Source organism: Camellia sinensis, chromosome 1, assembly GCF_055761805.1.
Source record: "Camellia sinensis isolate YWXY chromosome 1, ASM5576180v1, whole genome shotgun sequence".
NCBI classification, from domain to species: Eukaryota; Viridiplantae; Streptophyta; class Magnoliopsida; order Ericales; family Theaceae; genus Camellia; species Camellia sinensis.
In genome coordinates, this window is record NC_138961.1 from 181,342,941 (window position 1) to 181,355,474 (window position 12,534).

The following is a 12,534-nucleotide window of genomic DNA, read 5'->3' on the forward strand; positions in this document are numbered from 1 at the left end:
CTCCCTAATCGCCTCCAAATCCGCCACCGTGAGTGTGGATTTGTCCGCCTTAGTGTGCCACTGCTCCGACTCCACCTGGTTTAGTGGCTTTGGGGCCAATATCAAGGCCGACGCCTCCGTCCTGTACTGCGCTGCTAACTCCTCCCCATCATCATCCCCCAACGGGTCCACCCTCACATTAACTACTTCTTCTTGTGCCATTTCTAGAGCTTGCTCACAAAACACTTCTGACGCAGACGCAAGGAAGTTGAGAGAATGCTACACAGATATGTCGCACGCCGTGAAGGAGTTAACACTTGGATATTTTGAGTTTTTGTACAAAGGTAGGTGAAACGCATTATACCCAAAACCTACGGTTTTACCCGTATTCCATGGATCCACATTAATTTTCGCCCGTTTCAAAACCTTTCAAATCAACCGCCAAAACCGCCTTTTCAAAACCCCCCGTGACCTATCGTTTCATTTTCTGCTCCAACGCTTCATTTCCCCCCATGATACTGCCACGTGTGTGGCCACGATGCACTGTCCCCTCCCCTTACCCTGTCCTTTCCATTTTCACATCAGCACATTTTTGAGCCCCGCGCCGTCCTGGTCGGCACGCCTCATGGTCGACCCCTCCCGCTCGGCCACCCTCGCGGTCGGCACGCCTCACGGTCGACCCCTCCCGCTCGGCCACCCTCGCGGTCGGCACGCCTCACGGTCGACCCCTCCTACCCGGCCACCCTCACGGTCAGTTCCTCTCGCCCAGTCACCCTTGCGGTCGGCACACCTTCCAGTCGGCCTCTCCACTCGTTTCACACTTCTCTTCCTTCTTACTATTCCCTTCGTTGGTCTAAAGCTGCACTCGGAAATGGGGGACTACTGACATGGGTAGGCCCACAAGGCATACGGCCCACAGTAAACCACCCCAAACCCATCGCTTGGGACCAATGGCATAACCCGGTTGGCAAAGCCCAGGACAGCTGGAGGCCATCTAGACATGGAGGGCCAATGGCATTTGGGCACATGGCAGGTGGGACACGGGCCACATCAGCAGACAAAGATCTGCAGAGTTATTATCACAACACATCACCATTAATGCATCCCATCACAGCATTTATTACGACAGCACCCCTCCGCCGGAACAGAGCCTCCATCACCCTGAACAAGGTAAGCTACGGCACAGGCTTTCGGCGAAGGAAAGCACGTCACAAGAGACAGGAAAAATGATAACTAAAGAATATAAGCAAGGATAGGAGGACAAGAAGAAGGTTAAGCTATCTCTCTCTCTCGATCTCTCTCTACACAGTTTTTCTCCTACTCTACTAATTCTCACACTGGAGGGTTCACTGGGGGACTACCCCGTTCCCCTCTGGGCTTGCATGCAGGTCACTTGACGGAGTCATCACCCTGAGCCAGAGTCTGAAGAGCCTGGACCGGTCCGACCCATCCACCCGGGAAGCAGAAACTTATAACCCTATCAAAACATATTATGTAAAATTAATTTGTGTTATATATATGAAAATATTATGCAAATTAGCATTATATATTATACAAATGTTTGATAATTGGTTAGAATATTTTTCAATCAACCAATTAGCCCAAAACAGTTCAAACCGCAATTTGCCAACCTGTCAATCCGCCATTCGGTTTGTAATTTTACTCTCAACCCTCTTGAACTCCACCACATAATAGGGTATAAGCCATTAGATTCAATGGACATTTTTTGTTGGTAAGAGGTGCATCATTTGTGAAATAGCTTGGTGTGAAATCTTTTCGTTGATTTTGGAGGATAATTTGTTTTCAATTTTACCCCTTAATTTATTTGTGGGATTTTTTTATCTATTGACTTTTCATTCACTATATGTTCAAATTTATATCTATCTGCTTAATTTTTTTCTATATGTTCAAATTTTTTGTTTATCTGTTCAAATTTTTTACCTATCCGTTAGAAATTTTTATTATGTGTTGCATTTTTTAAACTTATTTGTTAAAATATTTTTTTATTTGTTGAATTTTTTTTAATCTATTTTTTTCTTATCTGTTTAATAAAGCAGTCACAAATCTTCAATTTTTCTCTCTCTATTTGTTGGTATCTATCTCTCACTCTTCATCTCTTTTTCTCTCTCTATCTGGTAAAATCTTTTTTCGAACAATTTTTTTTTTCAAATCAGATCAAACTGAGCAAAACCTAAATCAACATGATTTATTTATCCCCATACATTTGGTTTTCAAACTGGACCATTTAGGAAAACCTAAATCAATAATTTTATTAAAGTAAATATATATAATAATATGTATTTAATTAGATATATATATATATATATATTCATGTATGTGAAAGATATTGATGAGAAAATTAAGGCTCGAATTTGTGTTTGGATAAGAGAAGAGAAAGTATTCCTACCATGGCTACAACAACAATTGCCCCCTGAGAGAGAGCTTTCAGTGTTGCCCCGCCATTCAAATAGACAAAAATTCTCTATCATTTGAACGAACTGAAAAGAGAAATATTATCATCACAACCTCTTATATGTATATATATAGCTATCTATCTATATCATCATTAGTAGCAGTAGTAATAGGATGTAAATTTGGCACAGCCCGGTCTATTTAGACTCAGGCTTGGGCCAACCAACAAGCCAAAACATTAGGCCCAAGCCTAGGAGATATTCGGGCTTTGGGCAGGTGGCAGGTGGCAGGCGGGCCCGAGCCTAAACATTTTTTTTTATTTTTCCACCAAAATTTTATTCTTTTTCACTAAAAATGACATTGGACCTCGAGCGGGGCAGGCTCGGGCCAAGTTTCAAAATAATAGCACAGGCTCAAGGTCCTAAATTGAGCTCGGAACCAAGCCTAATCAGGCCCACCTAGGGCCGCCCACGAGTCGCAAGCCATATTTGTACCCCTACAAGTCAACGGCAGATCTGTCAAACTCATGGAACTCCAAAAGACCATTGTTGTTTCCGCTACTCCAGTCGCAGTCGCAACCGCAACCGCAACCGCAGCTCTTTCACCTACCAATAATCTTCACGTTAGAGGTGTCAACAACTCTACTTTGAACAGATTTGATGATATCTGAAGAGATTTGCCACTACCGGAGATGAAAAGCTCGGCTTGTGGCCGAAAACAGTTGCGGGTGAGGACATAGCTCCAGCGAAAAGCTAAGAGAAGTAGCGACAGTTAGAGTCCAAATCTCTTCCAGTCAACGGCGATTCAGGGGTGCCCAATTCGCCGGAGAAGTCAACAGAGTCCGACGGGAACAACCGCCATTGACTTAGGGTTTGTACAGGTAGAAAAAGAGAATGAAATGGATAGAGAGAGAGAGAAAAATAGATTTAAGATCTGTGAGAGGATTGAGAATGAGAGACTAGTATATGATATATATATATATATAGGGGTAATTTAGACACTTTAAACTAGCATGTCTTTATGGACAAAGTTTTTTTTTCTTCTGAATCTTTGAACTAAGAAAGTTTGATTTTGAATTTTTTAACTGAAAACCCTTATTTATTTTATTTTTTATAGTTAATTTGTGTAATTTATAAGTTTTTTAAGTCTAGATTGTCTATGAAAAAAATTAAATTGATTAAATAATACTAATTAAATAATTTTGTTACAAATATGATTTTAAAAATATATTCTCTATTTTTTATGACAAGTATAATAAAAGGAACAGATTACCTCCAATTCTATATCTCGATTAGAGGGTATTGTTTGAACATGTGAGGCCTACTATGGGTTCTGTTTCGATGATTGAAATCGTTCATTTTATATTTTCCATATACATCATCCATTAAAAAAATTAGGTTGCTCCAATACTCACAATTTATTTAATTTATTGTACTTTTTTTTAAATGAACAACAAGTGTATTTTTTTAAATAGTTTTTTTTTTTTTTAACAATAGAAATCTCCATTAAGGTAAGCCCAATGACACTTACAGAGGAGTCCATCTAACAAAAAAACTTACATCAAATAAAGTAAAAATCAACAAATGAAGCACATAGAAGAAAATTATGAAAATATCAAGGCGCAAAGTCTGTACTGCGAAGCAGACACCAATCATAAGAGTTCAGTAATAGGTAAAGTCTAGGATAAAAACATAGATTACAACCACAAATATGGTAAGCTTTACAATCACCACCGATGGACTCCAAGCTACACTATCAAATAACTAACAAAACAAAAATATAGAACAAAGAAAGAAAAAAAAAAAGCAAAACCCTGTCCCAAGCCAAGGCAGTGGAATGGTGGCAGTAGATCTGGTGGTTGGAGGCCAAAAGAGGCAAATTTGGAGGTCAAGAAGTGGTAGATCTAGGCCATGGAGGTCGTGAAGTGGCAGATCTAGAGGTGCGGTGTCGATGGCCCCAAAGTGAGGTGGAAGAAGAAGGAGAAGGCGATTTTGATGAAAGCGATAACTGGGTAAGGCGGAGCGATAAGGAAAAAGAGAGACAAGAGGAGATTCCACCGTAAAAGGGAAGAAAATCTCACAATGAGGGAGAAGTTGGGAAAACAAGCTTCAAAGGATTATTGAACCAGAAAATAAAGGAGGAGAGAAGAAGCCAGTGGACAACGCTCCTCTCTTCCACCCCAAGCGGCACCCAAATCTTAGAAACCCTAGAAGAAAGGGATGTAGCGAGAAGCTCTCAAAGTCTAGTGAGAGAAAAAGAAATAGACTTCTTTATTTGTGACAAATGCAATAAAATAAAAATGTTACGATTGTCAAATTGACCTAATTGTTTTAGGAATAATATACACAAAGAGTCTTACAAAATGAATATCGAGACGAGACTCGTGGTTGGTTTCACAAGTCAAACAACAAGGATGAAACTAGGAGAAGATTATGGGAAGCCATGGCTTCTTTGTTTCTGTAAAAAAAATACTGTTTGTCATAGCACTTTAAAATTATATATATATGTATATCATTTTATACATAAAATAGCCCCCAGTATATATATATATATATATTTATCTTATTATTCTCCCATCTTGCCTTCTATTTCTATTTTGTACCAAAAAAACTTCTTCATCCTATTAAAGATTGCTTCTATGGTATTTAATTTTTTTCCTATGTATATATAATTTATATATCATATTGTATGTACATGTGTGTTTGTATATATGGTGAATTTTGTTTTCGGCCCATCCGGTAATGAAATCCTTATTTCCTCATATTGTCAGACAACACTCTCTGTCACGACACAAACTTGTCCCTATAGGTTTAGCGTCGTAACCGACCAATAATTTGAGATTACCAAAGGCCTTCCTGTACAAATCAAAATAATCGGGGCTAATGGAAGATTAGTATAAAATTATATACAACAAGTAGTCCAATAAGTTGTGAGTCTATATGAAATAACATATGCATAAAACATTAATTTACCCACCATGTATTATGTGCATACCATCTTGTACAAAATCATTCATATACATATACACATATCAAAAACTCAACATCAATCACCAACTTGACAACGGTTTTCCAGACCTAACCTCAACTCGGTGGCACCAAAATCTCATGAGGGCTTCAGATGATAGCTCGACTAAAAGATTCCTTCTGGGCTTGCTCTTCATGTTGCTATATATATACACACATAGTGAGCTAAAGCCTAGTGAATAACATTAAAGTAAAGGGGTTAGTGAACGAATTCCAAATATATCATATTTGTAAAACGAATCAGAATAAAATCAGCCATATATCCGAACATAATAATGGTACATCCAACAGAACATATCATACTATCATCTAACTAGAGTAATCGGTCTCGGACATCGATTATCAAACATGACACCACTTGGTCAAGTGGCTAACGAGATCTCGTAATCACATATATGTCATGAACCCGCATTAACATGTTGTCTCCCATGACTTGGGACTTCCTTTGGATGCCATAATAGATTCAAAAATAGGACATTCGTTCACTTTAAACAAAATATTGATAGTTAACTAATGATGCCACGCCGAAATTCTTGAATTGTAATGGCACCGTGATGTCAGCAGCAACAGCAAAAATTGAATTGATATCTGGAAAAATAAAAGGTTTGCAAAAGTAATAGATAATGGAGAGATATTGTAAGTATTGTGCTTAGATTGCAGCGTATTCTTTTTTCATGGTTGGGAATCACATATATATAAGTATACAAAAGTATACGTTAGAAATTGTCTTCCTAAAAATTAGATTGTGGGGGTTGTTTCACATACCCATATCTGTATACATGTTAGAAAACAGATTCCCTCTGATTATGAGATTTGTTTCACTCACCCAAATCTTCAACCATATATCCATATTATAACAACTCCTTTTTATTAGGAGATAATAACCACACAACCCCCATCCACATACATATCTCATATTGAACACTTAATAGTGGTTTGACCAAATCAAACTACTTAGTCAACTTGGTTAATTGCACCCATTATCTTTTCTATAAATAAAAGAAAAAAATTAAACAACCAAATGTTAATCAAATATATTAATAAATTAAAACATTATATATATGAACAAATTAATAAATAAAATATTGAGGGCTATTTTGTCACTCAATCCAACATCTCCCACTTGGCCAATAGACCGAGATATTCTCAATCATTTTTAATCCCCATCGCATTCACATGTTTTCTAAAATCATTTGTTGCAATAGCTTTTGTTAGGGGATCTACAATCATTTCTTTAGAAGAAATATAATGTATAACAATCTCATTTTGTTTTAAACATATCAACAACTTAATGATATTGACGATCTATGTGTTTTCCTCTTGAGCCAATCTCACCATTTTTTATGGTATTTATAGCAGCTTGGTTGTCACATATTATAGCTATGGGCTTCTTGGATATTTCTTTTATTGTTAAATCATCAAGAAATCTCTTAATCCAAACAGTTTCAGAAGTTGCATTATTACATGCTATGCATTCAGCTTCCATTATACTTTTAGCCATACATGATTGTTTTCTACTACACCATGAAATTGAACCTCCACCTAAGAGAAATACATAACCTGATGTGGATTTTCCATCATCAATGTCTCAATAACCAATGACTTCTAAATTTTCATTATTATATTGATAGGTTAGTTTGTAATCTTTAGTGCCTTGAATATATCTTAAAATTCTTTTAACAACTGCCCAATGCAATTCTCCGGGATTACTTTGGTATCTACTAACCACACTTATAGAATAACTAACATCAGGCCTAGTACATAACATTGCATACATAACACTTCCAACAGTTTGAGCAAAATGTTTATTTTCCATATTTTGTTTTTCTTCTTCACTTTTTGGGCACATTTTTTTTTTTTTTTTTTTTGATAAGATTGTTTGCTTATGGATAGGTGAATCAATGGGATTTGAACTTTCCATATTAAATCTTTTCAAAAAAAATTCAAAATATTGTTCTTGAGGTAATTTTAATGTCTTTGATTTTCTATCTCTAATTATTTGTATTCCTAATACAAAGGATGCCTCACCCATGTCTTTCATTTCAAATTGACTATTTAGAAAATTCTTAATCTCTTCAATCGATGCAATATTATTACCAACAATTAAAATATCATCCACATACAAAGATAAAATAATAAAATTACTCACACTATTCCAATAATATACACAATGATCATATTCATTTGCTTTAAATCCGTATGTAGTTATAGCATTATGAAAGTGTAATACCATTGTCTAGATGATTGTTGAAGTCCATGTAATGATTTCTTAAGTTTGTACACTTTATGTTCTTGGCCTTCAACTTTATAACCATTTGGTTGAACCACATAAATTTCTTCTTTTAATTCTCCATTCAAAAATGCCGTTTTAACATCCATTTGAAATAATTCTAAATCTAATGAAGCTACAATTGACATTGAAATCCTTATTGAAGTGAACTTAGCAACCAGAGAATATGTTTTGTCATAGTCTATTCCTGGTTTTTGTGTGAAACCTTTAGCCACTAATCTTGCCTTATATTTATCAATAGTACCATCAGATTTATATTTTCTTTTTAAAATCCATTTATTCCCAATTGGTTTTCTCCACTAATTCCCACACATTATTTTTAATTATAGAATCTAATTCATCGTCAATTGCTTCTACCTATTTGTTCGAATCAGGGGAAGATAAAGCTTCTTTGACGGTTAAAGGATCTTCATTATTTTCTTCACTAATAAATGTAAGATAGTTTTTTAACCTTGTGGATGGGTTTCTTTTCTATTTGAATTTTTCCAATATCAAGAAATGTTTCCATTGGTTTTGAAATAATTTCTATATTAGGTGTTCTAATATCATTATCATTTAAAATTTCTTTTTCTCTAGGAATCTCAAATAATTCTACTAGCTTTGTAGGATTTCTTGTGTCAATTTTCTCTTCTAAAAATCTTGCATCTCTACTTTCCATTACACTAATAGTACCATCACTATGATGAATAGCAAATCTATAACCTTTTGAATTTTCAGGATATCCTATAAAAGTTCCTTTGATAGTTTTACTATCTACTTTGTCTCTTTGTTGAGCTAGAATTAATATATAAGCGGAATTACCCCAAACTTTTAAGTTATCCAAAATAGGCTTTTTACCAGTCCATAATTCAAGTGGAGTTTTATCAATAATTTTTGTAAGAACTAAATTTAATAAATACATTGTAGTAACAATAGCTTCCCCCCAAAATTATGATCCAAGTGAAGAATGATTTAACATGGATCTAACCATATCTAATGATATTCTGTTGCGGTGCTCGGCAACGCCATTTTGTTGTGGTGTATAACTCATAGTGGTTTGATGTATAATTCCATTATCTTTAAAAAAATTCACCAAATAAATTTGATATATATTCACCACCCCGATCAGACCTAAACATTTTAATGTCTCTTCCTAATTGTTTTTCAACTTCCTTTCTATATTCCTGAAATTTTTCAAATACTTCAGAATTTTTTACGCATTAAATATAAATAACCATGCCTAGAGTAATCATCAATAAATATTACAAAATACTCCATGCCTCTACGTGTTTTAATATTTAATGGTCCATAAACATCTGAATGCATTATAGCTAATAATTCACTTGCTCTTTGTCCTTTAGGGAAAGGTAATCTAGTCATTTTTCGGGATAAAAATGATTCACAAATAGAAAAATCTATATTTATTTTGGGAATTAATTCCATATTTATCATCCTTTTCATTTTATTTTTGTTTGTATGTCCTAATCTTAAATGCCAAATATAAGGATCATCAACATACAAAGAAGAATCAATATAAGTAGAAGAACTAGCAAATGCATTATTGTTAACACTAGAAACCACGTTCAAGCCATACAAACCATCAACCTTACTACCCCACATAAGAATCCTACCATGTTTTCCAACAGACACTTTTCCAAAATGGAAGCACACCTCAAAACCCTTTTCATCAAACGAGGGACTGAGATAAGGTTGCGCCTCATGGTGGGTGAATATAATACGTCAGTCAGGTAGAGGTTTCTTTGCCCAAGAATCATGATCTTTACAGTTCCAATACCAACAACATCACAATAACTGTTATTTCCCATATATATTCGATGATCACTAGTTTTGACCTCTCTTAACTCCACAAAAGACTCTCTAGTCTTTGCCACATGGCGAGAAGAAGCAGAATCCACTCACCAAGCTACAATGTCAGAATCAGCCAAAAGAGAGTCGGTCACAACAAAAGCAATATCTTTGGAGCTTCCAAAATAAGGTTTCTTCTTATTTTTATTCACACGACAATCAACTTGATGATGTCCAGGGTTTCCATAATTAAAATAGACTCCTTTGTTCCATTTGTTATTTCCACTATCATTATTGCCACTAGTTTTAAACTTTTTACCTTTTCCTTTAAAATTCTTAGAATTTTTTTTTTCCCCAAAATTTGAAGCTTCTGAGGAAAAAGTAGAGAATTTTTTCTTTTCAAATTGTGGTGGCTCAAATGGACCAGTAGAGGTAACGGTTAAAAAATATTTAGTGGTTTTCTTTTTGGTTCTTCTTTCAGCCTCTGCACCTAATAAAATAGGTAAATTTTTCATGGTCATAGGAGTTGAAAACAAATTAAGAGCAATAACGACAAGCTCCCAAGAATCAGGTAAACTATGTAAAATTGTGGACACTTGCATTCGATCAGGAATAGGGTTCCCTAAAGCCGCTAGTTCTTTAGCAATGACAGATAATTTATTAACATGTTCAATTACACTCCCATCTTCCTTCATTGAATTCCCATTAAATCTATCAATTAACAATTGAACATACGATTTAGATGAAGTGCAATAAGCATCATTAACGACATCAAACATGGGTTTAGCATGCACATGATCTTCAAATAAAATTTCAATATCTGGTTCCATGAAAGTGAGCATGATGTCTCTAGCAATCCTATCATCTTGAAGAAAATTTTCATATATTCTCCTATTGGCAGTACTACAATTTTCAGGAGGTGGATCTGGTACATCAATATCAATCACATACTCAACCTTGTCTTGGAAAAGAATGTGACAGATACGAAGTTTCCAATTAGAAAAATTAGTGCCATTCAATTTTTCTGTTTTACTGAGTTCTTGACTGATTGCTTTACTAGCCATAATATAAACTATCAATTAATTATAAGTTTAGATGGACTGGCCATAAATGCGCACAAAAATATTGTTGTCTACTGAATCAACTTGGCGACACTGCTTTACCAGAATTGCTCCCACTATCTTGATCTCCAAAAAAAACAAGAAAAATGTTTGAGGGCCCGAAATTGTTTGGCTCGAAATCCAAAACGACGTCGTTTTGAATTTTCTTACCGGTAACATGTAATAAAATTCTCTTACCGATAAGATATATTACAATTCTCTTACCGGTAAGATAATCTAAAACGGCGTCGTTTTGAATTCGGGGCAAATTCGAGCTTGAAATGTTCGGGCCCTGTAGCAACGTTGAAAAAACAAATAGACAATGCTTGAAGTCGTTGAATCAAAGCAGCAGCACTAATTGGTATGTTAATGATGGAAAACTTTGCATGGACCCACACAAGAAACAATATGCAATGTTGGTTGTTTGCAAAGTCAACACTGATGGAACTGTTCTTGCTTGTCTATGGCCAATTAAAGAAATCTTGTGGGCTTCGGCTGTATGCTTCAACTTTCGGTTGCTCTGATACTAGTGATAATTTACAAATGAAGCCATACCAGAATTCTTGAATTGTAATGGCACTGTGATGTTCAGCAGCAATAGCAAAAATTGAATTGATATCTGGAAAAATAAAAGGTTTGCAAAAGTAATAGATAATGGAGAGATATTGTAAATATTGTGCTTGGGTTGTAGTGTATTCTTTTTTCATGGTTGGGAATCACATATATATAAGTATACAAAAGTATACATTAAAAACTGTCTTTCTAAAAATCAAATTATGGGGGTTGTATCACACATCCATATCTGTATACAGGTTAGAAAACAGATTCCCTCAGATTATGGAGGTTGTTTCACTTGCCCAAATCTTCAACCATTTATCCATATTATAACAATTCGTTTTTATTAGGAGATAATAACCACACTACCCCCATCTACATACATATCTCATATTAAGTAGGATAACACTTAATAGTGGTTTGACTAAATCAAACTACTTAGTTAACTTGGTCAATACACCCTTTGTCTCTTCTGTTAAAAAAAAAAAAAAAAAAAAAAAAAAAAAAAAAAAAAAAACAACAACTAAACAACCAAATGTTAATCAAATATAATAATAAATTAAAACATTATATATATGAACAAATTAATAAATAAAATATTGAGGGCTATTTGGCCACTCAATCCAACAAATATCATTTCAAAAATCATAACCAAGCACAACAAAACACAATTTCTCTTGTGTTCATGCAATGCAAATGCAAAACAATTGAAAACCATGCAAACAGAGGCCCAGAAGTAAAAAAAAACGGAAAGAAAACAAAATAAAAAATCTGCTCTAAAAACCGCATGTGTTGAGGCCCTAGCTTCTTGAGCGGTCTGGGTGGAGTTGCAGTCTAAAATTCTGTTGAAAAATGAAACTTTTCCCTTTACAAAACTAACTTCAATTTCATGAAAATCAAGGCCCAAAACCCTCAAAAACACCTTCAATTTCACATTTCTAACTTCGAATAGAAATCATAAGTTCAAATCAAAACCCAAGGTTCCAAATAAAAGATCAAATCTAAACTAAAAATGGTAAAATCATAATACATGTAAATTTGAGTTCCAAACCTTCAAAATTCATGAAAATTCCTTCTCATTTCAAAAAAATCATGCAAGAAACAAGTGATTGAACGTGAAGAATGCCATATATGTCAAAATCTTAAGCTATTTCTTACAATTCTTCACTTTAGGATTCTTCACATCAACTTACACCACCCAATTCCTTAATTCAACTTAGATTCTATGCTTTCATAGGTAAGACAACTTAGATTCAAGAAATTAGAGATGGATTCTTACCTTAGATGGTTAATACAATGAAGATTTGCTTAATTTCCCTTATTCTTCCTCTTTCCCCTTTCTTGAGCTCTATCTTTCTCTCTTTCTAGAACTCTCTCTCCCACTAAG

At 34.9% G+C, this 12,534-nt stretch overlaps 1 protein-coding gene across 2 annotated transcripts; it reads right to left on the minus strand.

Moving 5' to 3' along the window:
* Positions 1-9,230: 9,230 nt before the first annotated feature.
* On the minus strand, positions 9,231-12,534 carry LOC145800172 (uncharacterized). Of its 2 annotated transcripts, none has more exons than XM_082889822.1 (2): positions 12,427-12,534; positions 9,231-11,171 (listed from the first exon to the last, which is right to left on the minus strand). In XM_082889822.1, exon 2 carries the CDS (start codon positions 10,554-10,556, stop codon positions 9,603-9,605), a length of 954 nt encoding a protein of 317 aa, XP_082745948.1. In that variant the 5' UTR covers positions 10,557-11,171; positions 12,427-12,534; the 3' UTR covers positions 9,231-9,602. The 2 variants fall into 2 exon arrangements, with proteins under 2 accessions (XP_082745948.1, XP_082745942.1); XM_082889816.1 differs by having other exon boundaries at positions 9,231-11,211; positions 12,427-12,525.

Coding starts and splice junctions, on each gene's coding strand:
- LOC145800172 (XM_082889822.1), bottom strand. CDS start 10,556: ATGGCTAGTAAAGCAATCAGTCAAGAACTCAGTAAAACAGAAAAATTG.